The 27,375-nt window shown below is 42.6% G+C and overlaps 1 protein-coding gene across 1 annotated transcript; it reads right to left on the bottom strand.

Moving 5' to 3' along the window:
* Window positions 1-3,304: 3,304 nt before the first annotated feature.
* On the bottom strand, window positions 3,305-21,488 carry LOC143416066 (protein NLRC3-like). The gene is made up of 7 exons (XM_076881437.1): window positions 21,355-21,488; window positions 19,410-19,472; window positions 18,908-19,041; window positions 11,465-11,525; window positions 10,806-10,858; window positions 6,775-7,059; window positions 3,305-5,094 (listed from the first exon to the last, which is right to left on the bottom strand). Exons 5-7 carry the CDS (start codon window positions 10,852-10,854, stop codon window positions 3,305-3,307), a joined length of 2,124 nt encoding a protein of 707 aa, XP_076737552.1. The 5' UTR covers window positions 10,855-10,858; window positions 11,465-11,525; window positions 18,908-19,041; window positions 19,410-19,472; window positions 21,355-21,488.
* Window positions 21,489-27,375: the final 5,887 nt, after the last annotated feature.

Genomic DNA, 27,375 nt, shown 5'->3' with positions numbered 1-27,375 from the left:
TAAAGCGCATTGAGGCGACTGTTGTGATTTGGCGCTATATAAATAAAATTGAATTGAATTGAATTACATCCCATTTCAGGTACCTGGAACCTGAACCTTCTCTGGAAACCTGGGACACTGGCGGGTTTCTCTTGCTTACCTATCTGCTCATCCTCTTTCTTTCTGCTCGCATGATGATTTCCTGGTTGAGTTTGTAAAGACTTTTGCTCAGGACCTTCTTGCTGTGCGGCAACAGTGCTAACCACCGTCCGCTGTATGTTTTTCAGTCATTAAATCAAACCATGAAAGATCAGCTTGCTTCTCGTGATGAACCTGTCTGTTTTCGATTCCACACCAGGGTCTGCCCACTGGAAAGTTCAGGGATAAGGGTGGAGGATACTCACACAAACATAAAAACCCAGATTGCAACTCCAACTCTCTGTTCTAGTTAACCAGACCTTTCAGGCTCTTGTTCAATTAGAACCTCATGGAGTCTGAGTTAGCGAGACAGTTAAACATCCCTCTATGCCCCCTTAATCCGCCCATTCCCACTAAGTCATTAAATAACCGAGTGTCCCCTCACATAACTCAGCGCACAGAGCCTGTCACCCCTGGCAATCACAAGAAAACACTTACCTTTTTTGCTTTTCATGCACCTCACAAACCACTCATACTCGGGTTTCCTTGGCTAGAATTACATAACCCCCACTTAGACTGGTCAGGTCAGAGGGTAATCAGTTAGAGTCTGTTCTGTCATTCAAATTGCCTTGTTTCCGCCCGTCCACCGGAACCTGTGGAACCATCAGCCAACACTGAGACTGTTTTAGATCTCTCCTCTGTCCCCACCAAATGTCATGATCTTCAGGAAGTATTTAGCAAAAGTAAAGCGCTTTCACTGCCACCTCACAAACCACAGGACAGCACCATAGAACTACTCTCTGGCTCCACCCGGCCTTCTAGCTGGCTCTATAACCTGCTTAGACCTGAGTGTGCGGCTATGGAAAAGTACATTAAGGAATCCCTCGGTGCAGGCATAATCCAACGATTGTCATCTCAAGTTGGAACTTCTTTTTTGTGGGGAAAAAGGATGGCTCTCTCTGGCCATGCATTTACTTCAGGGGCCTCAGTGATATTACCATCAAGAATAAGTACCTATTACCTCATTAGCTCTGCTTTCAGGCCATTTCACAGCGCCACTGGGTTTACAAAACCCCACCTCCGCAACGCTTACAACTTTTTCCAGATCAATCAGGGAGACAAGTGGAAGACCGTTTTAAACATGCCATTGGGGGACTACGAGTATTTGGTCATGCCGCCTGGGTTAACTAATGCTCCCGCAATGTTTCAAGATTAGTTAACGATGTCCTCCGGGAATTCCTTGACAGGTTCGTATTGGTGTATCTGGATGATATCCTCATTTTTCCCAAAACCTGCGAGGAACATCAGTCTCATGTCCATGCTATTTTTCCAACGTTTGCTGGAGAATAAACCTTATGTCAAAGCAAAAAAGTGTGAATTCCATTCCTCATCAATAACTTTTTTCAGTTACATTTTGGCACGGGGGCAGGTGAAGACGGATCTGGCAAATGTGAAAGCTTTAACAGAGTGGCCTACCCCTTGTACCCATTGTAGATTCAAGAAGCATCTCCAATGGGTTTTGGGAATAGCAAATTTTTATAGACTGTTCATTTTCAACTATAGTCAGGTAGCTGCACCACTCAAGTCTCAGCATGCATCTGGTCCCCCAAAGCTGAAACTGCATTCACCAAACTTAAGTATCTGTTCACCACGGCACCTTTTTGGTTCACCCTGATCACAGTTATCATTGCAAAGGTGGACACATCAGAAATTGGAGAAGGGAGAGGTAAATGATGCCAAGTGAAAGAGAATGCTTTGGGGGGGGGGGGGGGTCATGCTGCTGTCATGGTCTGTGTGAGCGGCGGTGGTTTCCCACTAGACTCTGGTTTCTGCCTTTGGGTGAAGCCTGGTCAGCCTGTCCATTGTCCACACCTGACAGTAATCTACTAGGCTGAATATAACATCAGCACTCCCAATAACTCTGCTAACCTCCTAATCCTCGGATCATCTACTCACCCTTGCAGTTCAGTCACGTTTTCCTGGATGCTGGTCTTCTTGATTCACTCACAGCCACATTAATGCCTTTCGTCTCTTAGACTTACTGGACCACTTTGCCTGGATTCAAAGCTAACAAGTACTCACCCAGACCTCACCACCTGCCTTCCCCAAGTTGCTTTCCAATTACTGACAAGTAAATGGTAAATGGACTGATTCTTATATAGCATTTTTCTACTCTCCCGGAGTACTCACAGCGCTCTATACAACATGCCACATCCACCCAATCACACCCATTCTCACAAACACTTTATCTGAACTTAGTGCTTTCTAAGTACATTCACGCACATTCATACTCTGATGGATGCATCGGAGAGCAAGTTGGGGTTAGTATCTTGCCCAAGGATACTTGACATGCAGACTGGAGGAGCCAGGGATCGAACCACCAACCTTCCGATCAGTAGGTCAGATCAGACCAGCTTTACCTCCTGAGCTACAGAAACCCCAAATAAGACATTGAAGATAACCTCGTTCACTTACTGTAACCTCCACCAGTGATCTTTCTGATGCTGCTCTACCTCTGTTACAGTGACTCAGATTACCATCAACCAAGACCCATTTCCGGAAACCTACCATAGAGCCCACTTCATGCTCACAGCTTCAAGTGCTTGACTTCCGCCATAGTTCACAGTTCATGTTAAAAAATTCCAAGTGTCAAGTTCCTGTGTGTAAATAAAGCCTTCACGTCTAGTAATATTCAGTTCCTTCACCTTTGTCTGTATTTTGGGTTCACCATGTTGTTCTGGCCACACCGAGGTAACAGATTTATATTTGAAAAACAGAGAGACATGGGGGATTGCAATAAAGATGAGACACAAACCAGACCTTAAAATAAGAACATCTGAAAACGATGTAGGTGCAGTCTGGTAGCTCAAGTATTTGCTTTAAAAAACAGAGCTAGACTCCTGGTTGTTGGAGACAAGTGAACAACTTGAGGATAATAAACCTGTCAGAGGGGCTGAAGGATCAGAGCTCATGTTCTTATAGGCTGGATCTGGATTGTGCTTTGATTCGAGTTGAAGACAAAAATATTTCAGAAATGCTGACATGTCCTGCTGGAGAGAAATATTTAAAGTATCATATTTGACTAAGTGCTATTTTTAATTTTTCTTAAAAGGCAGTGTTCGTTGAACTGAGCACCTCTGATTTATTTCCCATGATTTTAAGAATGAAGCGATGAGTTCATGTTTACTCACAGAGCTTTGTTGGAGGCTTTGACCACTGGCAGCAGCCTCCGAAGAGCCTCCTCTGAAGCAGAGTATTTCTTCAGGTCAAACACATCCAGATCTTCTTCTGATGACAGTAAGATGAAGACCAGAGCTGACCACTGAGCAGGAGACAGTTCATCTGTGGAGAGACTTCCTGATCTCAGGGACTGTTGGATCTCCTCCACTAGAGAACGATCATTCAGTTCATTTAGACAGTGGAACAGATTGATGCTTTTCTCTGCAGACAGATTCTCACTGAGCTTCTTCTTGATGTACTGGACTGTTTCCTGATTGGTCTGTGAGCTACTTCCTGTCTGTGTCAGCAGACCTCGTAGGAGAGTCTGATTGGTCTGCAGGGAAAGACCCAGGAGGAAGCGGAGGAACAAGTCCAGGTGTCCATTTGGACTCTGTAAGGCCTTGTCCACAGCACTCTGGTAGAAGTGTTTCTCTGCAGATTCTCTTGTTTCAGACTTCTTGGAGGTTGTCTGTTGTTCTTCCAGCAGATTGAGTCCAGAGTTGATGAAGGTCAGATGGACATGAAGAGCAGCCAGAAACTCCTGAACACTCAGATGGATGAAGCAGAACACCTTGTCCTGGTACAGTCCACTTTCCTCTTTAAAGATCTGTGTGAACACTCCTGAGTACACTGAGGCTGCTCTGATATCGATGCCACACTCTGTCAGGTCTGATTCATAGAAGATCAGGTTTCCTTTCTGCAGCTGATCAAAAGCCAGTTTTCCCAGAGACTCAATCATCTTCTTGCTCTCTGGACTCCAGTGTGGATCTGTTGCAGGTCCTCCATCATACTTGACCTTCTTCACTTTGGCCTGAACCACCAGGAAGTGGATGTACATTTCAGTCAGGGTCTTGGGCAGTTGTCCTCCCTCTCTGGTTTCCAGGACACGCTCCAGAACTGTAGCAGTGATCCAGCAGAAGACTGGGATGTGGCACATGATGTGGAGGCTTCGAGCTTTCTTGATGTGGGAGATGATCCTGCTGGCCTGCTCCTTCTCTCTGAATCGGTTCCTGAAGTACTCCTCCTTCTGTGGGTCAGTGAACCCCCTGACCTCTGTCACCCTGTGAACATACTCAGGGGGGATCTGGTCTGCTGCTGCAGGTCGTGTGGTTATCCAGACGTGAGCAGAGGGAAGAAGATTCCCCCTGATCAGGCTTGTGAGAAGTACATCAACTGTGGTGGGCATCGTAACATCAGTCACAGTTTTGTGGAAGTCCAGAGGAAGTCGACACTCATCCAGACCATCAAAGATGAACACAACCTGGAAGTCTTCAAAGCTGCAGATTCCTGCTTCTTTGGTTTCAGTAAAGAAGCGATGAACAAGTCCCACCAAGCTGAACTTTTCCTCTTTCAGCACATTCAGCTCTTTGAAAGTGAATGGAAATATGAACTGGATGTCCTGGTTGGCTTTGTCTTCAGCCCAGTCCAGGCTGTATTTCTGTGTTAAGACTGTTTTCCCAATGCCAGCCACTCCCTTTGTCAGCACTGATCTGATTGGTTCATCTCTTCCAGGTGTGTCTTTAAAGATGTCTTCTTGTCTGATGGTTGTTTCTGGTCTGTGTGGTTTCCTGGATGCTGTTTCAATCTGTCTGACCTCATGTTCATCATTGACCTCTGCAGTCCCTCCCTCTGTGATGTAGAGCTCTGTGTAGATCTGATTCAGGAGGGTTGGGTTTCCTGCTTTAGCGATGCCCTCAAACACACGCTGGAACTTCTTCAGCTTAGACTTAAGTTTAGGCTGACACTTCTGAAGAGCATCTGAATCAAAAAAAGGAAAAAAGAAGGAAAAATACAAATCTGGTCTGAAGGAGCTATCTGACGTACTTTGTCCTTTGTTGAGCCTATCATACGTTTTAGTTTTTAATATACTTATTCTACCAGAAAACCAGAAAAAAGGGGCTACAGGAATTCCTAAATGTAATTCCTGAAAACAGCCACATTAAATGTTTTGAACCTACACATCTGCATTGCTTTGCAGCTTTTCATATGTACCTGATGCCAACATGTGCAGGCTAAACAGGTTTCTGCTTTCTGTGCCTCTTCTCCAAACTTTGTCACCAAAAATAACAACACTGCTATGTTATTTAAATAAGCATCTGAGAGAGATTCAGTAATTCACATTTAATTCTTGTCGTAAATTACAATGGCGAAAGATAATGTAAACCCTTTCTGGCCACACTAAACATGTTCCTTCTCGTTTGGCTCTTGGCGAAGGCAGTCGCACTTTTCTCCTCTTCTCCTTCCCCTTATCTTCCCTGCTTAGCCTCTTGTGTCTTTGTCTTGTCTCATGTGTATTTCACTTCCCTGGAACACTCTCTCACAGTCTGTGTCTAAAAACCTAAAAGAGAATTATGGATTTGATCAACTGGTCTCTGAATGCTATTGACACCCTTTTCTCAACGAGTTGTCTGGGCTCGGGAGAGCCCGAGTGCCCTGGAGGGACTTTCCCTGCCGGATACACGATGGACGAGTGGCAGACATGGAGGATCGTGTGCCTGGCGGGACTGTCGATCGAGGACGCTGAAGATATGTACCTATTCGGAACCATGATAACAGGGTTCTTGCTGATCGGAGCTGGCTTGGCCCTGGTTTATCGGAGAATTAAGAAAGCGGAACCGGCTGTTCAAACCCCCACAAGGCTGCCCGCTGGGATTGAAAGGATGGGACGAGGTGCGGCTTCTCAGAAAGGGCTCAGTGAATGCAGCATGGTTAAGAGCTTGGAGGCGCTAACGGCTGCAGTGAAGGCTCAGAATAACACCTCTGAGTGTATATTGGATTACATCAAGGAAGAATCCACTCGGAACAACACCTGTTGCTGGTCACGTGCTCTATAATGTTGTACTGTGGACATTTATGTGCTTTCTGTGCAGAGGAGTTTTTTTGTTTCCTGTTCTCATGCTGTCCTCTATAGCCCAGCATGAGCAGAGGTCTCTTTTTTCCCCTTGTACTTTCCCATTGTAGTGTAGATTTCAGTGTTTTTTCTATAATGCAACGTTCTCTGACTTGTATCCCCATGTGATGTCTGTGTTGTGTGTGTATGGTCGGGGGGCGGGTTCATTCCACTGCAGGGCAACCTGACACTGCAGGTGATGAATAAAATTTGAACTTGAACTTGATTATATAAAAATGTGGCATTTAAGTCAAATGACTCATGCTTTTCTTCTTTAAGGCAATCAGTTTGCATGGTTTTTAAAAGTAAAGAACACTTGTGTTTAATTAAATACAGCTCACATTAGATCTAAGTAGTTTCACAGGTTTATGATGTCCATGTAGTTTAGAAAATACATTTGCAGGCATGTAACAAATCCAAACATTCGTCGTAGAATGACGTTCTTGCCCTCTCCTTTTTCTTACAGTGAATTCTGAGGTTTCACTTTCACATCTCAACAAACTGCAAGGTGACCATTTTTATTCATGGTATATGATACATGACCTCACCTTGTTGAGCAGATGGATCAGAGTTCAAACGCAGCTGAGAGAAAAGAGAAGGATCTTTGATCTGAAGATGTTTGATTGTTATCTTGCATGCTTCGTCTCCTTTTTTCCTCACTGTGTCGATCAAGCTGCGTGCCTTATCTGCTCTGGCTAGGTTCTTCTCCAGTATCGATTCTTTCTCCAACTCATTTAAGACAGTGTCACATACGAGGGCCTCAAGCAGCTGTGTGAGGATTTCTGTTGTTACCCTCCAGACAAAGGCTGACCGCACCCTGGCAAGCTCCTCCTCTACAGAAACAAGAAAGAGACATAAACATGCTTCTCAGTCGAAATCATGTGAAAAATATTCTAACTTTGTTGAATTAAGACTTCATCATCTCATCAACAAATACTGAATTTTAGGGTGTGTAGGGCTAAAATGATGCCAGCTTAAAATGAAACTGAAGAAAATATTGAAACTGAAAAATAATATTGTAACCGATACACAGATGATCTGTATTGCTATACAGACGGGCAGGTATACAGGTATACTATGAACAAATATACATATATAAAGATGAAGCACTGTGAGGTAAACAGATCTACAGAGTGCTATGAAAATATCTACAGTAGTGGAAGCGTAGCTCTCTGAACAGACTATAACAGTGTAGGCACTATAACAGAGACTACACCATGTCAGTGTCCTAAAACTACAGCAGTAACCAACGTGGTGAATGTTGATAATGAAAGGATCATGGTCACTGGGAGGAGGAGTGTAGAAGGGTTAGGTGAGTGTGGATGGAAAGGCTCAGCGGGGACTGAGTTCAGTAGGGTGACAGCTGTGGGGAAGAAGCTGTTCCTAAACCTGCTGGTTTTAGTCTGAAGGCTCCTGTAGCGCCTCCTGGAGGGGAGGAGGAGCTGGAAGAGTTTATTGGCAGTATGAGAGGAGTCCGAGAATGATGCATACTCGGCGTAGACATCTCTTCTTGCGGACATCCTCAATGCCAGGAAGTGGAATCCCTGTGATGTGTTGGGCGCTGCAGTGCCTTGCGGTCAGCAGCAGAGCAGTTCCCACACCAGACTGTGACACAGTTGGTCAGGATGCTCTCTATCACACAGCGGTGGAAGTTGATTCTTCTTCAGTATCCTAAAGAAAAAGAGGCCCTGATGGGACTTCTTGACCAGGCTGGAGGTGTTAGTTGACCAGGACAGATTCTCAGAGATGTGGATCCCCAAGAACTTGAAGCTGGAGACCCGTCCAAGGATGGAGTTGGATGCATACTAAGGTCTGCAGTCATAGAGGAACGGGCTCAGCACACAGCCCTGTGGAGTGCCAGTGTGAGTGTGACAGTGGTAGAGCTGTTATGGCCTGACCTAACATGCTGAGGTCTGTTGGTCAGAAAGTCCATGAGCCATGATCCAGGTACAGATGGAGTTGTTGAGTCCAAGATCCACACGTTTGGTGATCAGCTTGGAGGGAAGAACTGTACTGAATGCTGAGCTGAAGTCAACTAACAGTATTTTTGCATGAGTACTCTTGTTGTCCAGGTGTGAGAGTACACAGTGAAGAGCTGTGGATACAGCATCCTCTGTACTCCATTGATTTGATAGACAAATTGGTGAGGATCCAGTGTGGGGGGCAAGCATGCCCTGTAATGCATCAGGGCCAGCAGCTTTTTGAGCTTTGCTTTGTGTAATGTTATAAGTACTTGGATAATCCTCAGAGTCTCTGGACTTTTACTTAGAGATATTATATTCAGTCCTGTGGATAGTTATATACTTAAAAATATATTATCCTCTATGGTTACTCTGGTATGAATGACTCTGAATCACTTAATGGTAAATAACACACTATTTGCAAATTTGCAAACTGTGAAAGAATTCCAGATGACAAGTCTGTAGTTCGACATACAAATGACGACCTTTGACCTTCATCAGTTTTTATTTAATTGTGTCAGAGAAACTCAAACGTGCTCTTCATGCAGCTGAGTACATTCAGTGTTTAAAACGGAAGCTGTGCAGGTCTGAGATCAGCAGCTTTGTGAAACACCAAGCTGAGGTCCTGTTAATGCTGATATATAGTGACACAGTTACATTTCAATTTAATTCAATTTTATTTATATAGCGCCAAATCACAACAACAGTCACCTGAAGGTGCTTTATATTGTACAGTAGATCGTACAATAACAGATACAGAGAAAAACCCAACATTCATATGATACAGGGGTGATTAATCCTTTTGACTTTGTTTTTATCAATAAAACAGCTGCAGCTTTCACTACAGCACATGTGGTGCTTTAACCTTTGTACTGTTTGCATCAGTTCATTCTGCAGTTAACATGTGAACATGTTGGATGATCTGTCTGCTGTCACTGGGTGGTGCTGAGGTCTGAATCTGAGGGCAGCTCCTGCAATCACAAAGAGAACAGAACCATCACAAACTGAAATATAAAGTTTATCTCAAATCTGAAATAGAGCTGATCCTTCTGTCCTCACACACCCAGGATCTGAAGTTCTTCTCTTACATTTCTTTAGTTCTTCAGCTCTGCTCACATACGAGCTGTTTATTTCTTAAAGCCGTATATACCAACAGATTTTCCAATATAATGTTAACCTTTGAGTTGTTGGTGCTTTGTGAATGTGAATCTGCATACATGAGCAGACGGAGCAGGTTTCAGTCCTGGTTCAGTCTGCTGCTGCACCGTGGTCACCAACATACAGAGGTATCATAACAAATATTAATGCTTTTTTCCCTCTCAAAGGATGTAAGCTGTACTGCACATGTAACTTTGTGAACTTACCTCAATAAGAATGATTCAGACTGTTTTATTTAACCTGAATATTTGAAACAAACTTAGTAAAAACAATACACAGAGTCAGTGCTAAAAATGTAATCCGAGGAAAAATGAAACACACATTTTAACTTAAGCTGCCAAGCAGAAGTATTTGGTTTGAGTACATAAATATTAGGCTTTGCTATTTAATCCGTAATTGATGATTAATGAGGGGTTACTGAAGTGCAAGCCTTTTTTAAAATATGTGTTAATATCCTTACAGATGTGGCAAAAGAGTGAAAACATGCTGCTGTTTGCACATATTGAATAATCAGCTCTGCACAGGAGCTGCAGCAGAGTGCAGCCTGTTGCTCTTACAGTGTAATACTCATAATAAAAGTACAGTAACTGTGGTTAGTTACTGACTGAGCAGCCCGGTGCGTTTCTGCTCATTTCGTTCACCTGCACGGGTTAGCTAAACAAACTTTACAAAACAAGTTTTGCCGATAGCCGAGTGCCCATCTTAGCTAGCTAGCTAAGGATGTTAGCTACAGATTAGCTTACAAACACCTTTCACTTACCAAAAATATTGTGGCGGCTCTCAGGTCCTTCTGTCAGGCAGACACTGAAGAACACCTGAGTCTGTCAGTTTGAAACAGTCGGTAAACGCTGGACCTCCTCTCAGCGTCCCCGCTCTATGTGCCGTTCAGAGATACGCAAGTTTCTTCATGACTGCGGCTGCTGCAGATATTAGGTCGTCCATGATTTCTACAGTCACTGGTCAGCAATATAATGTGCGCAAACATATGTGGCTCATATATGTGGCTCTGAAGCCCCGCCCCTCAAGCGCACCCTCAGATGCCGAAGCAGTGCCAACTAATTGAAGCTGAAAAAATAACTGTACGTGGAAAAAAACGATGTAAGTGTGAAAACCACATGAACAGTGAGTTTTTCTTTAAATTTCTATATTTATGTTTTTTCACTATCATTTCACTTTCAATACATTTGTTTCAGTTTCAATATTTCTTCAGTTTCATTTTAAGGTGGCATCGTTTTAACCTCATATGTGGGTTCAAAGTACAAAAAAGTCCAGTTGTTTCTCTGCCAAACTCCTTAGACTGGAAGTTCTCATGTTATATTAATGTCCCACAGAAAGATTAAGGCAAAGATTAGGACAGGTTACAACTCGTGAATTTTATGTACTTATCACAGTTACAAAAAAGAATCTGCCTGAAGTCTATACATCCATACGTCTCATCATACAAAGCACTGATCTCCTACCTGCTGATGGAGCTGCTTTGGCTGGCTGTTCTTTAGGTTCTTCCTTCATCTTTCTATAAAAACACGAGAAGATGATTTTACCAAAAGAAACAGTGAACACAGTCTGGGTGTCACATCATATGAATTTGTGTCATGGTTTAGTGTACGGGCCACACACACTGAAACTGATCTGTGTGAAAGAACACATCGACGACATGTGAATGTAGTGATAACCTCGTCATAATAGAGGTTTTTACTTTTTCACATATTTGTTCAGTATAATGATTAAATAATCTGACAATACAAACCTAAAATACTTTGTTCCCTGTCTGCGACTTTGTGCGTCTCTGCTGTTAGTGCTTAAAGGAAGTTTTAAACTTAAAATCCTTCCCCACATATGTGACTGTGGTCTCTGGGGCCATTATCCTGAAACACTGGGGCTCAGCCCTGAAAGCTTTGCTATCTTCACCTGATAACAGCAGCTGTTTAAAGTTATTGAGTTTGACAGGGAAGTGAATGTAAATGTGAGACACTGTGTGCTCACAGCTAAAGGCTGCAGTCAGCTGTGTCAGAGCGTCCAATGATCCTTTAATAAACACTCAGAGCTCCATGTTGATGAAGCTGTCATGTGTGAGTTTGTGAGGCTCCTTTAAACTGGCTCTGCTCTGTCAGATGCTCACCTCTTCTTCACTGTTTCATCAATCTGCTGCACTCTTCATCTCCTCCTCTCTCTCTGCTGTCCTGTTTAAAAAAACAAACAAATCAGCGTTAGCCAATCAAACTCTGTGCAGATGCTGCAGCTACAGCTGATATGTCATTCAGCTGTTCATCAATCAGCTTCTGCTGCTGTTTATTCTGCTCTTACTCTGAACACGTGCAGATCTAGGAAGATTTTCTTGGGGTGTCAAAATCAAAGCGTTTGTTTTTTCAAACACACGTGCAGGTGTTTATATCACATATGGTTTAAATGATTCAAATGCAGTAAGTATACATGTTTCATATATCGTCTATAACTGAATTATGTTCTGTAGCCTACATAATGAAACACTTTAGTTGCATAAAACGTGAATTTTGATTTTATGTACTGTATATGTCACAGCATCGCAGTGTGGATGTGGAGAAGAGAGGACCCAAACGCAGGACTCACAGGTGGTGAAGGCTGGTGTTTATGACAGAATGACAGAGCCTGAGATGGATGACTGACTGGAAGACCAGCTGAACAGAAACGACACATGTGGGACTGACAAAGACACTGAACTGGAGGACACTCAGGACTTACACAGGCTAATGATAATGATCAGGGTTCATATGCCTTTTTCAGGGTCAAATTCAAGCACTTCTTAAGCACTTTCAAGGTCCCTTTTCAAACTTTTCCAGCACATCCCTCCCTCACCGCCAAAAAAAAAAATGCATGTTTCAATTCACATCACCTCAGTAAGACCATGTGAAAGTTAAGACAAATCATCCTAGGTGAACTTAAACACCTTTGTTCCCTTTTTGTTAAGAAATAGAAAAACACTCCACACAAAAATACTGCAAAAGGAAACTGTTGCCTTATATACAGAGTGTATAAACTCAAAATGCACATGTCACTTAAAAATTAAGATGTGAACAAATCAACTTGTTAGATATTCTTCTCCTGTTGAAAAAAACCCCAAAAAGAAATAAATAAGTCTTCTCATCAGATATTGATGCTTCTTTCCTGTGTGACAGAAAATAGGAGACAGATGTTTGTTTGTTTTTTAAGTTAATTCCCAATAAAGCTGTTTTACTGCTAACTACATTGCTGTCTGTATTATTGCTGAAGTCCTAAACGATCACCTTTAAAGTAGAGCTGGGCGATATGAGATTTTTTCATATCACGATATGTTTTTTTCATTTCAGGCGATAACGATATCTATCACGATATCAGCCAAATAACTATATTTGTAAGATTTAAATGTGCCGTTGCTCACAAGTAAAATGTGAAATAATCAGCAGCTTGTTTTTATTTAAATATTTATTTCCCATAATAAGTTCAACAGGGTAGATGTACTTAAGGAACATGAGACTTTTTCAGATAAATAAAGGCAAATATTGCAAACTACACAAAAGGCAGCCGCTAAAGCGTTTAAGTTTCAAAATAGAACAAACGAAACAGACTAAATTGTCAATTCCACTTAGAAACAAAATATTAATTCTAAAAATAAATCTTAGTTTGTTTTACAGAAGAACAGACAAAACTGACTAACTTTTGTCAATATCAAATAAACTGAGAACTAAAAGGAAATTCTCAATCTCTCCTTGTTGTATAGCTGAGCTTTTCAAACAGTTTTAACAGTTACTTTAGTCTGACAAAAGCCGAATGACGAATTAGCGCTTCCAGTCAGAGACTGAGGCTACGTCCACACGTACACGGGTATTTTTGAAAACGGAGATTTTCCGTTTTCGTTTTAAAAAATAATCCCGTCCACACATAAAGGCAGAAATGAAGGAAAACGCTGCTATGAACATGCCAAAGCAGCAGGTGGAGCTAGATTCCTAACCGTGCAGAAATGTTGGCCAATCAGAAGTCTAGAAGCCTCGGTGGGAAAAAGTAAACAAAGCTGGGGCATAGAAGCAGAACCGAGTCGTATGTGTGGAGGGACAGTAACTGTGTGTACATGTAAGCATTTAAACACTGCAGAGAGTAGAATTAACAGTATTGTAGAAATTCATTGCACCGAAACAATAACGTGGCGCACAGTGTGACGCATGCACCAGTTTATTGTATTTCCAGACTTGCTTTCGGCACATTTACAGTGAACGCTACTCTGTTTTTTGTCAGACTTGAAATAGCAGAAATACCTTCACACTACGGAACTTCTATGGCTCTTCCGTTCGACAATCTCTCCGGCGTTGGAACCATCATCTGTTTTCTCTTCGGTCACGCTCGGTTGATTTTTCTAGTCGGCACACTCATTTCCTCCATTACGCGCTGGCTGCTTCCCAAACAAACACACGTGCGGCTACTTAGTTTGGATTGGCTGACCTTTTTTTTTTTTTTTTTTTTTTAAGAGGACAAGAGCGGCGAGGTCTATCGCAATAGTTTAATTTTTCTATCGAGAAAAAGTTATATCGCGATACATATCGTTATCGTTCTATCGCCCAGCTCTACCTAGAAACCAGGTCAATATGTCTGTAGGTTCAGTCATCCAGGTCATGTGATCTAAGGAGCTTGGAGAGAAAAGAGACGTCTTTAAGTTTCTGGAAGACGTTTCATCTGAGAAGCTTCTTCAGCTCTAAAACCAAACGGTGGAGAGTCCCAGATATTTAAACCTGAGAGGGAAAGAAAGCATGTCGCTGACCCACCACTGATGTTATTTCAAGGAGGAAACTGAGAGCCTTTGCACCAGGAGCACAAACATCAGCTCCAGCAATGATCCACTGATGTGTTTTTATTCCATGTATGAATGTTGTTATTGACAGAGATGACGTTTGTGTGTCAGTGATGCAGTGACTGTTGTTGTTACCTGTACAGGCTGGTTAGACTCTATGAAACAGATCATACAGATCTCTGCATGTTAGAAGAGACTATTAAAGGTCATGAATGAGACAAAGGCAGGGAGGCGTCCTTTACAGCTAAACAGCAGAGTGAGAGAACAGCCAGCACCTCTACATTTATCACATTATACAGCACATGTATGATACTGACAGGGATGAGAAGAATTTAGTGATTCTGATCCCATCATTGATATTACTTATTGATTCTCAGTAGCTCTGCTCTGACAGTCACCACCATCACTGAGCAGCATATCAAAGACATTTGTGCACATTAACTGCATGTTGTGGCTCAAATGTTTGTGCATGTTGGAGGCATTTCCTCTTTGTTGTGATCAGTGTTGGTCATTACTCAAAACAGTCATTATTACACATATTACACAGAACACTTTAATTAAAAGTAATGGAGTACGTTACTTCATTACTCCTCATAACATTACTTTGATGTTACTGTGTGAAATGAACAAATGAGCATGTAACAACATAAAGCTGAGGTACAGCCCCACACACCAACACAGATCCTGATGAGGTCACGTGATGTTTCTCTGAGTGTTTATGAACACAAATCAAAGATGAAACAGCACAAAGACACTTCAAAGTGATTCTACTGTAGAAACATGAACAGGTAGAAACCTGCAGCCTGACTGCTCATCACTTTGTTACCTGTTCAAGTTCAGCAGCAGCAGCTCACTTTATCACGGTGCTGGTCTGGGGTCAGTGTTTACTCAGCTTTAACTAGTGATGTGACGTTCTGTATCGAGGCTTCGAAGCGTGTGTCGAGTAATGGAGGGGGCGTTTCCGCGAAGCGCGTATCCAGGCTTGCTTCATTTATGGGAGGAGCTGAAAATGATGACGTCCGAAGCCTCGCTGCCCGGCTGTACCACGTGACTGGTTCAGGAAGCGGTTCGAACTTTGCCGCGAGCTATGACAGCGATATAAACCCCTCAGACAAAATGTGGGCGTTTGATGGAGAGTTGCGGTTAGTGAGAGTTAGAGACAGTTTAGAAAAAAAAAATCGCCTACGACCTGCCACAGTGGAGAAACTGTTTCTTTTTAACAAAAACCAATGATGTGTCCCCTAAACACTAATCACTGTCCTTGCCTCAATGTTACAAAAGCACAACCACTGTCCACACCTCACCTCACAGTATATGATCATTTCCATTTTAGGCATTTCCAAATAATCATGTTCCATACTGCCAGTATAAATATACACAGTACACTGCATCACTACAATATACATGTTTTACACACTCCTTTTGTTGTTGACATTTACAGGCTGTGTGCAAAAAGGCCACACTCTTCAAATTCATGCCAACTAATATTTTTACGTCCAGTAGGTGTCCTACTAGAGCAAATGAAGCTTCAAGAAGCTTCGCGTTGGGGTGAACCAATTGGATGAAAAGCTTCAGTGCTTCATGAGGCTTCATCTGCCCATCACTAGCTTTAACCTCACTCTGGGTTCTTGGCTAGCCTAGCTTTAGCTTAGTGTTAGCATGCTGTGTGCTAGCTTAGCGTCAGAGCTCTGCAGGTGTCTCGTGTGTAAATATTAATCACAGTGAGAGTAAAGGAGGTAAAGGGCTGTGACGTCATCACGTACGCTGCGTCCTCTGTGGGCTCTGAGTGAACTCAAAGTACAAACTACAAGTACACAAACACGAACGTAGCTCAGAGTGGCGGACACACTCGGCCTCGTTGGTCCAGCTGTGAGTCCGTTACCGTGAACTATGGAGCGGCAGATTTGTGCTGAACTAAGCTGCACACAGCTGATGTTAGCCAGGAAACATTACACACTGACTTTAATGGAGAGACCGGAAATACAAACACACACAGTTTGTTGTGTGAAGAAATCAAACACGAGCTGAACAAACAGTAAAGTTCCTAAAGACAAACTGTTAAAGGAGGAAACAAAGCAAACTTACAGTTTCTTCACACACCAACAACAAGCTCCACTCCACACCTGGACACTAAACACGGACACACAGGTGAGCTGCTTCCTGGAAGGAGGCGGGGCTCCACCTGAAACTCAGCACAGGTGGGAGGGGCTCAGCTCTGTGTGTGCTGATGTGTTAACTTTAAAAATATGCCGTCTGACTGCTCAGACTGAGTCAGAGTAAAGTTCACATGCTGACGTGTGGAGACATGAAACCTTGTTGTAGCTGCAGGTGTGAACACACTGATCCCAGATCAGCTCTGCTGTATTTGTAACATGAACATTTCTGCTGCAAAGCTTCAAATGTTCAGCATGTTTCTCTGTTTCCAGTCTATAGATCCAGTCACACTTTCTACCTTCACCTGTGCAGTAAAGACTGAGAGCAGAGCTGAAACCAAGCGTCCAATCAGTGAGCAGCATCAACACCTGAGCTTCATTCAGACTCTGTTATTGAAGATGTTGTTGGTACAAAGTTCATCTGCTGCTGACATGAATCCATGAAAGATTTATTTCACTGAATGTTTCTTCAAAGCTCATTTCAACCTGTTGAAGTCATGAATGAAAGTGCAGACTGACAGTGGATCACATGATGTTTGAGGTGTGTCATGTGACATGTTCAGTATTGTCACACATGTCTAGATTGTCCCTGATATCATAACTGCTCAAACACTGATGATTATATTTGAAGAATTATTCCTGATGGCAGCAAAGTTTGAATGGAGCTCTCTGTCTGTGCTGATTTGTCGCCCTCTGGAGGTCAAAGCACAAACTGCATGATGTCACTGTAACCACCACAGAGACAGGAAGTGTTTTTATGACTGAAACACTGAAATGATGCTAACGGCTGTCGTTAGGCTCACTGACAGCAGTGCTGATGTGTTCATGTCAAACACTGGCTCAGGTCAGACTCCTTCATCCTTCTCCAGCGTGAGGCCGCCCTCAGACCCACAGGAGCTCTGACCTTTGACCTCCTGACCCTAACCATTTTAGTCTTGTTGCATCTTTAAATGCAAATCCATCCAAACTGTAGCCGAGCAAAAGAAGCTGGAAGCTGTTCTATGAATGATGTTCATCCCAGAGTTTCTGTTAAACGCTGCTGCTGTGCTACATTTGTCATTTCCTGCTTTCACTACCATCCATGTCAAAGTGCTGAACTCATCTGATCACTTTAATGCAGTAAAGCAGGAGCTGTAAGTCTGACATTTATTTACTGTCATTACAAACACACACAGCTGGATTAGCATTCAGACAAAGGGCTGAAAAAAAATCAGCATTTGATTATTATTATTATATATCCTGTTTATGTGGATGCACTTTTCTATCTGTCAGTGCTGAAAGCAGACGTCACTGATCACATGACTCTGAGGGATGTTTCCAGCACTTTGCTGAATCTGAGCCATGAAGATTTAAGGCTCAGCTCTGAAGGCAAAGCAGGTCTGAGCCTGTGTTAGCAAGCTGTACCTAATAAAGTGGCAGCAAGGACTCAGTCAGTAATGATCAGAGCCAGCAGGGGGCAGCACAGAGAGGTGAGGAGCTGTCAGAGAAGCAGGCTCACATCAGACTGGCCATATTCCATCATCTATACCTGAAATAATCATCAAACACACGCAGAGCAGAAACATGTGGAAACATCTGGAGCTCAGTCTCAGTTTGATCCCTCAGAGGTTTACCTCAGTCCTGCTCCTCTACTTCCTGTTTACAGCGCACATCATGCTGTGTACTGAGGGTCATGTGGTCAAATTGCTCGCTCTCTGTTACTCTGACAGAGAGCGAGCACAGTTATCCTAATGTGTGACATCACTTCTAACCACAGAGCATTCAGCTTTCACAGCAGCCAACATCCTGTCACACTGAGCATGTGCAAACACAGCAGCCAACATCCTGTCACACTGAGCATGTGCAAACACAGCAGCCAACATCCTGTCACACTGAGCATGTGCAAACACAGCAGCCAACATCCTTTAATGATAGAACAAAACTCAGACATCAAAGTTTCTCACATTACAGAATCAGATGAACAGACATGAAGGGATATTTGTGGTTTTATGCACAGAGTCAGAATCAGAGTCAGAGGTGTTCCTCGTGATGTTTGGTGATGGAAACAGTCTCATCGACGTTTCCATCACCAAACTAGAGAAACTAGTAGCTGCACGCAGCAGAGTTTAGCACAGCTGATCTCTGTGACACATCAACAGGAACAACATGTTGTTAAACAGGACTGTATAAAGACTCAGAGTCTGACTCACACCTGAACAATGAGGCTGTGCAGCATCGTCCTGTCACACCTGCTAAACCACTCGTATCAGTTTGAGCCCGAACAGTAACACGGTCACATGACCGACGAGGCCAACGCGCCCAGACGAATGTCTTCCTCGTGGAACTAACTTGTTCCTGTTATCAGATTTGTGAGCAGCAGCTGAAACTGCCACACGAATAAATGTTCTTCAAACTGTTTGATTCCAGCCGATCAATAATCTATAATCATGAGGATTCAAACACAAGAGCGGAACGTGTGGTTACATTGTAACCTTGGTTCTCTGAGTGAGAGACTCTCTCCCCTCTGTCACATATGGAACAGAGGGGAGAGAGAGTGTCGGTGTGATGGAGAACATCAGGTCCAAACATCACAGAAACAAACAAACTGTTAAAGGAGGAAACAAAGCAAACTTACAGTTTCTTCACACAGAGACACCAACAACAAGCTCCACTGTCCCACTCTGATCCTGTCTCCTCCTCTTTTATTCTTGCTCTGAGCTCTTTTTGGGTGTGTGTTTCTGTCTCCACCCACAGGAATGCATTGATACACTGTTGATAACGACTCGAGAGCAGACGTGTGACAGAAAACAGAAAAATAACCTAAACACCTAAATAACGTAAAATAAACAGAATATTTATTAATATGTTTAATTTCTCTTTAAAAACTTTTCTGCTCCTCAAATCCTTTGTTTAAGTTCAATCTAAGGAAAGAAAAGCGTCTTCTTTAAGTTTCTCAAAGAAGTCCACGATCTGTAGGCTCATGGAGACACTGTGTGCTCACAGCTAAAGGCTGCAGTCAGCTGTGTCAGAGCGTCCAATGATCCTTTAATAAACACTCAGAGCTCCATGTTGATGAAGCTGTCATGTGTGAGCTTGTGAGGCTCCTTTAAACTGGCTCTGCTCTGTCAGATGCTCACCTCTTCTTCACTGTCTCATCAATCTGCTGCACTCTTCATCTCCTCCTCTCTCTCTCTGCTGTCCTGTTTAAAAAAACAAACAAATCAGCGTTAGCCAATCAAACTCTGTGCAGATGCTGCAGCTACAGCTGATATGTCATTCAGCTGTTCATCAATCAGCTTCTGCTGCTGTTTATTCTGCTCTTACTCTGAACACGTGCAGATCTAGATTTCTTGGGGTGTCAAAATCAAAGCGTTTGTTTTTTCAAACACATGTGCAGGTGTTACACATGGTTTTCATAAAGTAGCAGCCAGTTGAGGAGGATGACTCTGAGGATGATGAGGTAACTTTTACAAACATGAGAAACCTCATAGATGGGAGCCAGGAATCATAAAACTAAAATCAGTTGGCGTTATCATCACACCTAACGCGTTATTTACGAACACGTTAGTCCCAACACTGATTGTTACAGGATACAGCAGCAGGGAAAAGTTCTGGACTGTCACGATTGGTCAGAATTAGCCCAACAAAATATAACCAATTTTACCTTTTTCTAAAGACAGAAAACACATCTAGTCCTTTTTTCTTTTACATATATTTTTTTAATTAATCAACAATAAAGCTCAACGCTACACCAGCTTCTAGCTTTGATTGACACAAAACTTAAAAATCAGCCTAATTCTGAGGACTCACTGCATGACACTCACAGTCTTTGTCATTGTTGATTCTTAGCTCACAAACAGTTCTTATAAGGACTAACTAGTGCTGACAGTTTAGCTCTTCATAAAGTTACAGGAGGATAAAATAAACATGAGATCGTTGAAATAATCCTGTCTGATCACACGTGTGGACAATAAACGCTGTAACAGAAAATGAACAGTAATGTAACGACACTCATCTCTCACGTCTGCACTAAACTAAAACGTCACTACTTCCACATCTAGTTGGTTTTAATGGAGGCGGAGTCTCCCTGCCCAGTGCGCACTCAGGATAATTAACTTGTCACAACACAGGAAGTGAGCGCATGTAAATCAGAAAATCAGGTCTAGAAACGCAGTGAGGGAAATGAAGTGAAAGATCTTCGTTTTAACTGACAGGTTTCACTGACACTCAGAGACCTGCAACAACATGAAAACACATCACTGTAACACTCAAAACTCAATCATATGAAATCATAACTGAAGGACTGTGATGATGTTGTGTTATGGAGCGTCTGCTGAGTCCAACCTCTAAGAATTACAAGTCTGGACTTTAATGATTAATGATTCAAAACTCAGACATCAAAGTTTCTCACGTTACAGAATCAGATGAACAGACATGAAGGGATATTTGTGGTTTTATGCACAGAGTCAGAATCAGAGTCAGAGGTGTTCCTCGTGATGTTTGGTGATGGAAACAGTCTCATCGACGTTTCCATCACCAAACTAGAGAAACTAGTAGCTGCACGCAGCAGAGTTTAGCACAGCTGATCTCTGTGACACATCAACAGGAACAACATGTTGTTAAACAGGACTGTATAAAGACTCAGAGTCTGACTCACACCTGAACAATGAGGCTGTGCAGCATCGTCCTGTCACACCTGCTAAACCACTCGTATCAGTTTGAGCCCGAACAGTAACACGGTCACATGACCGACGAGGCCAACGCGCCCAGACGAACGTCTTCCTCGTGGAACTAACTTGTTCCTGTTATCAGATTTGTGAGCAGCAGCTGAAACTACCACACGAATAAATGTTCTTCAAACTGTTTGATTCCAGTCAATCAATAATCTATAATCATGAGGATTCAAACACAAGAGCTGAACGTGTGGTTACATTGTAACCTTGGTTCTCTGAGTGAGAGACTCTCTCCCCTCTGTCACATATGGAACAGAGGGGAGAGAGAGTGTCGGTGTGATGGAGGACATCAGGTCCAAACATCACAGAAACAAACAAACTGTTAAAGGAGGAAACAAAGCAAACTTACAGTTTCTTCACACAGAGACACCAACAACAAGCTCCACTGTCCCACTCTGATCCTGTCTCCTCCTCTTTTATTCTTGCTCTGAGCTCTTTTTGGGTGTGTGTTTCTGTCTCCACCCACAGGAATGCATTGATACACTGTTGATAACGACTCGAGAGCAGACATGTTACAGAAAACAGAAAAATAACCTAAACACCTAAATAACGTAAAATAAACAGAATATTTATTAATATGTTTAATTTCTCTTTAAAAACTTTTCTGCTCCTCAAATCCTTTGTTTAAGTTCAATCTAAGGAAAGAAAAGCGTCTTCTTTAAGTTTCTCAAAGAAGTCCACGATCTGTAGGCTCATGGAAATTCATTTTCTTGTTCTTTGAGCAGAAACACCAGAGTGTAGAGCAGGAAAACGATCCCAGCAGGACGTCTCTGTTGGGGAAATATCCCAGTTATTCCCCTGAGCCTGGTTAGTGAACTGAGTCAGAGCTGTTCATCGATCCTACAGGTGCTAACATACAAACACGATCAGCAGCTTCTCTCATATGGAGAACACACTTCAACATCTGCAGCAAATCCTGTGTTTTATGTTGATGTGACCAACATCTTGTGTTGAGCCTTTGAAGATGAGGAGCCAAACACAGACAGTGGATCCAGAAGGACTGTTTATTCAGGGCTTTAATACGACTGAACTGATGCTTCACATCCTGTTTAGAGACGATCGACCAACACAGGCTCAGTCCTCACTCATCACACGGACTTCAGTCACACTGGGATCAACAGAGGAGACTGTTCACCATCACAGTTCAGCAACAATAATCAGAGCTTTTCTCTCTTGGTGAGGATCACATGTTCTGACACACAAAATATCTTCTGCTTTAACTCGTCTCTCTTTTTTAGTTTGGTTGTCGTGTTTTTTACTCTTTGTTCCTGTCAGTGTCAAATATGAGAGCAAACTGTTTTATGCAGGAGCCAAACCAACACCAAGCTGACCAAGAGAACCTATAACACCACCAGAATTTATTATCCACACTTTACTGACAGATTTATGTGCAAGTAAAGCTGTTTTTTAAATTATGTTCACTGCTTTCAGCCAAGGAAGCATTCGTTCTTAAAAGTTCACGAAACGAGTAAATCCAGTTCAGCAGAGTTCCAGTTTGTAGCACAGCTGATCTCTGTGACGCATCAACAGTAACAACAGTAGGGGTGGGCCATAGAAACGATATACGATAGAAACGATATAAATTTGGCCAACGATAGAGATTGTGACTATACCGCATGTTGATGATGTCATCAAGCTGCGCCTGTTTTGGTCGAAAGCATCGCAGCAGCTACAACAATTATCATCTGCAATTATGGCGGGCGACAGTCATAACAAAGAGATGAAGCACTATTGAAATATGGGGAAAGCCAAAAAGTTAGCATTCATCCTCCAGCTTCACTGTGCTAATGTTATGCTAACATAGCTGTGTCGCTAGCAGTCATGTAGCACAACATTATATACCAGGTAGTCCAACTTCAGTAACCCTGCAAACGCCACTGCTGTTTAGTCTTCATTTATGTTGGAAGTGATAGCAGAGCTGTACGTTTGAATTAGTTTCAAAAATCTCTCAGTCAGAATATGCTATGAAATGTTTAGGTGGAAACTAGCGAGCTAACTTCCTGTTAACTTCTAACTCCGTTAAATTGAATAAATTCTGTTTTCATGGATGCCTGGATGTAGGGCTGCTCGATTATGGCAAAAATGATAATCACGGTTATTTTCATTGAAATTGAGATCTCGATTATTTGACAATATTTATTTAACAATAACAATGTGTTGAATAATGACTTTAAAGGTTGTCAAAAAATAATATTAAATAGTGTGCAAATACTGATAACAGTGCAAATGTTTGCAATATAAAAAAATAAATGAAAAATGTAAACATCTATGTTTAGTGAACTTTGCAGTGTTGCTCTGTGGTGCAGCTATGACACCGTAGCAAAGTTTACACACAGTCTACTTGATCCACGTCTGACTGAACCCATGTTTCCAAACCACTGAAGTTTTTTTACCTCTTTTCAACCAACAGCAGTCACTCTCCTCTCCAAATAACTTCTGTTTAGCTTTCCAAGCTTCCCTCTGGTCCTCTTAATCAGCGGTCCCCAACCCCCGGGCCTCGGACCGGTCCCGGTCGGTGAGTCGTTTGGTACCGGGCCGCGAGAGTTGAGGCTCAGGTGTGAAATGTATAGTTTTCAGGGTTTTTATCGGTTTTCCATGTTATTTTGTTATCGTTTTTATCGTTGACTTGGTTTTCCTGGGTCTTTTCATGTGTGTTATGAATAAATCTTTTTTTCGGTACTGGCACTAGTTTTATTTTGTTGTATTTATCCGCGACACCTTAAAGGCCGGCCCGTGAAAATATTGTCCGGCATAAACTGGTCCGTGGAGCAAAAAAGGTTGGAGGCCGCTGCTCTTAATTGTTGTGACACGTGTTCGAAATGCAGAGAGGTGCGCTCGATTTGCCACACGGAGCAGCGTGAGAGTAAAGCACGAGGGAGGGGCTAATAATCGGCTCAGTCATTTTTAATGATCGTTGAAAGCCCAGATCGTAATCGAGATTAAAATTCGATTAATTGAGCAGCCCTACCTGGATGTTAAACTTAATTGTTACACCTGGTAAAGCAGCAACGCTGATGATTTTATTAAAGATGAAAGAATTTAGACCATTTTTAACTCTTAGTGTTCGTTTGACTTTGGTACCTGAAGCTGTCGGAGTTTTGGACCCAGATTACTCCGTGAAGCTCCTCACTACAGCAGCCGTAATGCTCTGACGATCCATCAAGCAGTGCTGCTTACCAAAGTTGTACTAAAACATTTTTAACAGATTTCTGCAGCCAAAATCGGTTCGAGGTCAGTAAGCACAACCAGAATTCATACATAAGGCACACTCTCGATTTTTGAGGAAATTAAAGGATTTTAAGTGTGGAAAATATGTTATACAGAAGAATATATCGTGATATGGATTTGAGGCCATATCGCCCAGCCCTAAACAACAGGTTATTAAACACATCAGTTTGATCCACAGATCAGATCATACATCAGGTTTACTTCATGTAAAATAAACGTCTCACTCTATGAGCTCCATCAGTCTGTGTACCTCCTCATTGTCATTTCTGAGCAGAGTTTACCTGCACACTTCCTCATGTCTGACAGTGTCACAGTGTGTGTGTGTGCCAACATTAACCAGCTTATCATCAGCTGCTTGTGCTTCATGAATAACTCAGACTGACAGAGTGATGAACAGAGCACAGAGGGAGGCTCTGCTCTGGTCCATCAAGCAGGATTCACATAGTAACATGTTTTTCCTTTGAACACTTCATTGTGTTTAACTTGAAACAGATTAAAAAGTGTTCGATTGTGCACTTCACACAGTCCTGAGTCACAGAGGCTTAAATGTGTTTGATTCTGAGAGGCTTTACTCCTGCATCAACATCAAGTATATGTAGGATTTAAACCGCAGTGAAAACATCCTTAAATATTGATGGTGTGTGAGAGAGTCTGTATTTACTTCTGATTATCTCTGTTTGCAGTGACCCTGAACTGAGCTGGAGCAGCTTCATGTTGTTTTGACGTCACTCAGTAAAACCTGAATGTCGGCTTCTGAAGAACAAACTGGTTTCATCTGTTTCCAGTTAAAGGGACGATCATTGTTCCACCAGTGATGTTGGATCCAAAGTTTCATTCAGATCGTTTTAAACTGTTTATCAAAGACAAATGTTTGAGTGCAGAGTTACTGACTGATAACCAGAGTGGATTCAGCCAATCATCAAATCATCTCATTGGTTTTATTTTATGTAAATACAAACGTCTCACTTCCTGATCTGCTCATAAAGTTCCTAAAGACAAACTGTTAAAGGAGGAAACAGAGCAAACTTACAGCTTCTTCACACACCAACAACAAGCTGCACAGCTGCACACTAAACACAGACACACAGGTGATTCCTGGAAGGAGGCGGGGCTTCACCTGAAGCAGGACAGGTGGAGACTTGATAGGAATTTTCCCCGTACAGGGAGGAGGCTGATCTTCAGATGAGTTCCTGTTAAATCTGACGAAACAAAGTTAAAAGTGGACTCAGTCTTGTCTGATTTCACTCTGTTTTTCACTGAGCAGGTTTAAGTTTTATTAATGAAAATCAGCAGAGCTTGGTACTGATGGAAGACCCTCCTCTAATCGCTGTCATTCAGAGTGATCCAACCTGTTTGTGAATGCAGCTCACAGACTCTCCACATTTCCACACGACTTAAATGGTAAATGGCCTGCATTTGTATAGCGCTTTACTCTACATTCAGTCATCCACCCATTCACACACACATTCACACACTGGCAATGGCAGCTATATTGTAGCCACGGCTGCCCTGGGGCGCACTGACAGAGGCCAGGCTGCCAGACACTGGCGCCACCGGGCGAGTCCCTTCATGCATCGTTGACCAACGTGGACGTGGTGGAGTAACAGTTGTGGAGAATGCAACAGCTGAGGTTTGAGAAAAGGAGCTAATAGCCAAGGTCAGCGGCTCTCCTACTTCCTCATAAGGAAACTTCTCAGGTGGATGTCTTTCTCTGTCAGAGCGCCTCCACCTTACTGGCTGTGGTGCAGTGAGATCTGAGTCAGTCTTGGTAGGAGTCAAGTCAGGTTCATCAATCACAACATGGTCTGAAGACCAAGCACCTGAGTGAACATAGTCAACACGACTTGTGCCAAAGACTTCAGGTGTGTCAGGTTGGTGGGTTTGCCAACCAGGTAAGGACATTTCTGGTATAACAGTGTCAGAGAAGTTCTGACGTGCACTGTTGGGCTTCCTGTTAGACTCTCTTGGTAAACCTCAGAGCCTGACGTCTACAAACCAACTGTCCTTTGACATTTTTAGATGTGGGGTCAAAAGCAGAGCTGATCGAGGATTTCAGTGATGGCTCCAAATATCTAACCTGCACTTTTACATAGCAGCTGCTCCGTCTGTCAGTAATTTAAAAACTTTTAATAAGCTGCTGTTTCTCACTGACCGTCAGCTGTAGCTGAGCAGGATATCATTGCATTTGAATCCTCCTGGCTCTCTTTAACCCGAGTTCCTTCTGATTGGTTTCCTGGTTCTACAAAGAGAGTCTGCTGCCTGAGGGCCCCACCTCCTCCTCCACCTACTGCTGTGGACATTTACAAAACGTCAATCCAAGAAAAATTGTCTGGTTTGTAATAGATAGTCATTTTTCATTAGAGTCTACAGCAGGAACCAACCTGAACCTTGTTATGAGCTGAATCAGTGCTGGACTGTAGAAATGCTGTTTCAGTGGCTGCTGCAGGAACTAACATGGAAACGTGTTCAGCAGCTTTCCAGCTCTAATATAGGAAACACAAGATCAGAGTTTGGACACACTGGAACCAAACAGTTTTGTCTCGGACTTTTATTTCAGCATCATCGTTTGGGTTGAATTAAAACCTTTCAGCAACGCTAACCAGACTTTACGAGGTAAACATGTATCTCCAAGAATGTCTTGCTAAGAGTCGCGTGTTCTGGGAAACAACACACAAATCAGTGGCGTCAATAAGGTTATGTTTCATGTAATACTCTAGACTTTACTGTGAGACCATCACTAACATGCAGACGTCACAAAGTTGTTCACGGATCACATTAATCCAGAGTCACAGACATGCAGAGACACTTCCAGGTATAACATATATAATCCACACAGTCAGTCACAGCTGAGCTCTTTACTGAAGTCAGCATCAGCTCTCTGCTCGCTCTCACATCATATTCATGACAATCAGACGTGTTTCAATGATGCTGCTGTTTTCAGCCAAGCACACAGTCTCCATGGAAGTTTAAACTGGAAACACTGGTAACTGCAGCAGAGTTTCATTTGGAGCAGACCTGATCTTTGTGACGCATCAACATGTCAACACAGTATTTAACAGAACTGCAGTTTGCATCAGATCATACATCAGACTGACCACGTTTGTCATTTCATCAAACCTGCCATTAACATATTCAACAGTAC

The sequence above is a fragment of the Maylandia zebra genome, unplaced genomic scaffold, assembly GCF_041146795.1.
Source record: "Maylandia zebra isolate NMK-2024a unplaced genomic scaffold, Mzebra_GT3a scaffold11, whole genome shotgun sequence".
Taxonomy (NCBI): domain Eukaryota; kingdom Metazoa; phylum Chordata; class Actinopteri; order Cichliformes; family Cichlidae; genus Maylandia; species Maylandia zebra.
Note: the sequence above shows the minus strand (reverse complement) of the source record. Positions and strands in the feature narration are given on the sequence as shown.

Excerpts from the sequence above, each read along its gene's own strand:
- LOC143416066 (XM_076881437.1), bottom strand. The coding sequence starts at position 10,854 with ATGAAGGAAGAACCTAAAGAACAGCCAGCCAAAGCAGCTCCATCAGCA. Across the intron at positions 7,060-10,805 it reads CAAAGCAGCTCCATCAGCAG|AGGAGGAGCTTGCCAGGGTG; the intron begins GTAGGAGATCAG and ends TTGTTTCTGTAG. Across the intron at positions 5,095-6,774 it reads TGATCCATCTGCTCAACAAG|ATGCTCTTCAGAAGTGTCAG; the intron begins GTGAGGTCATGT and ends TTTTTGATTCAG.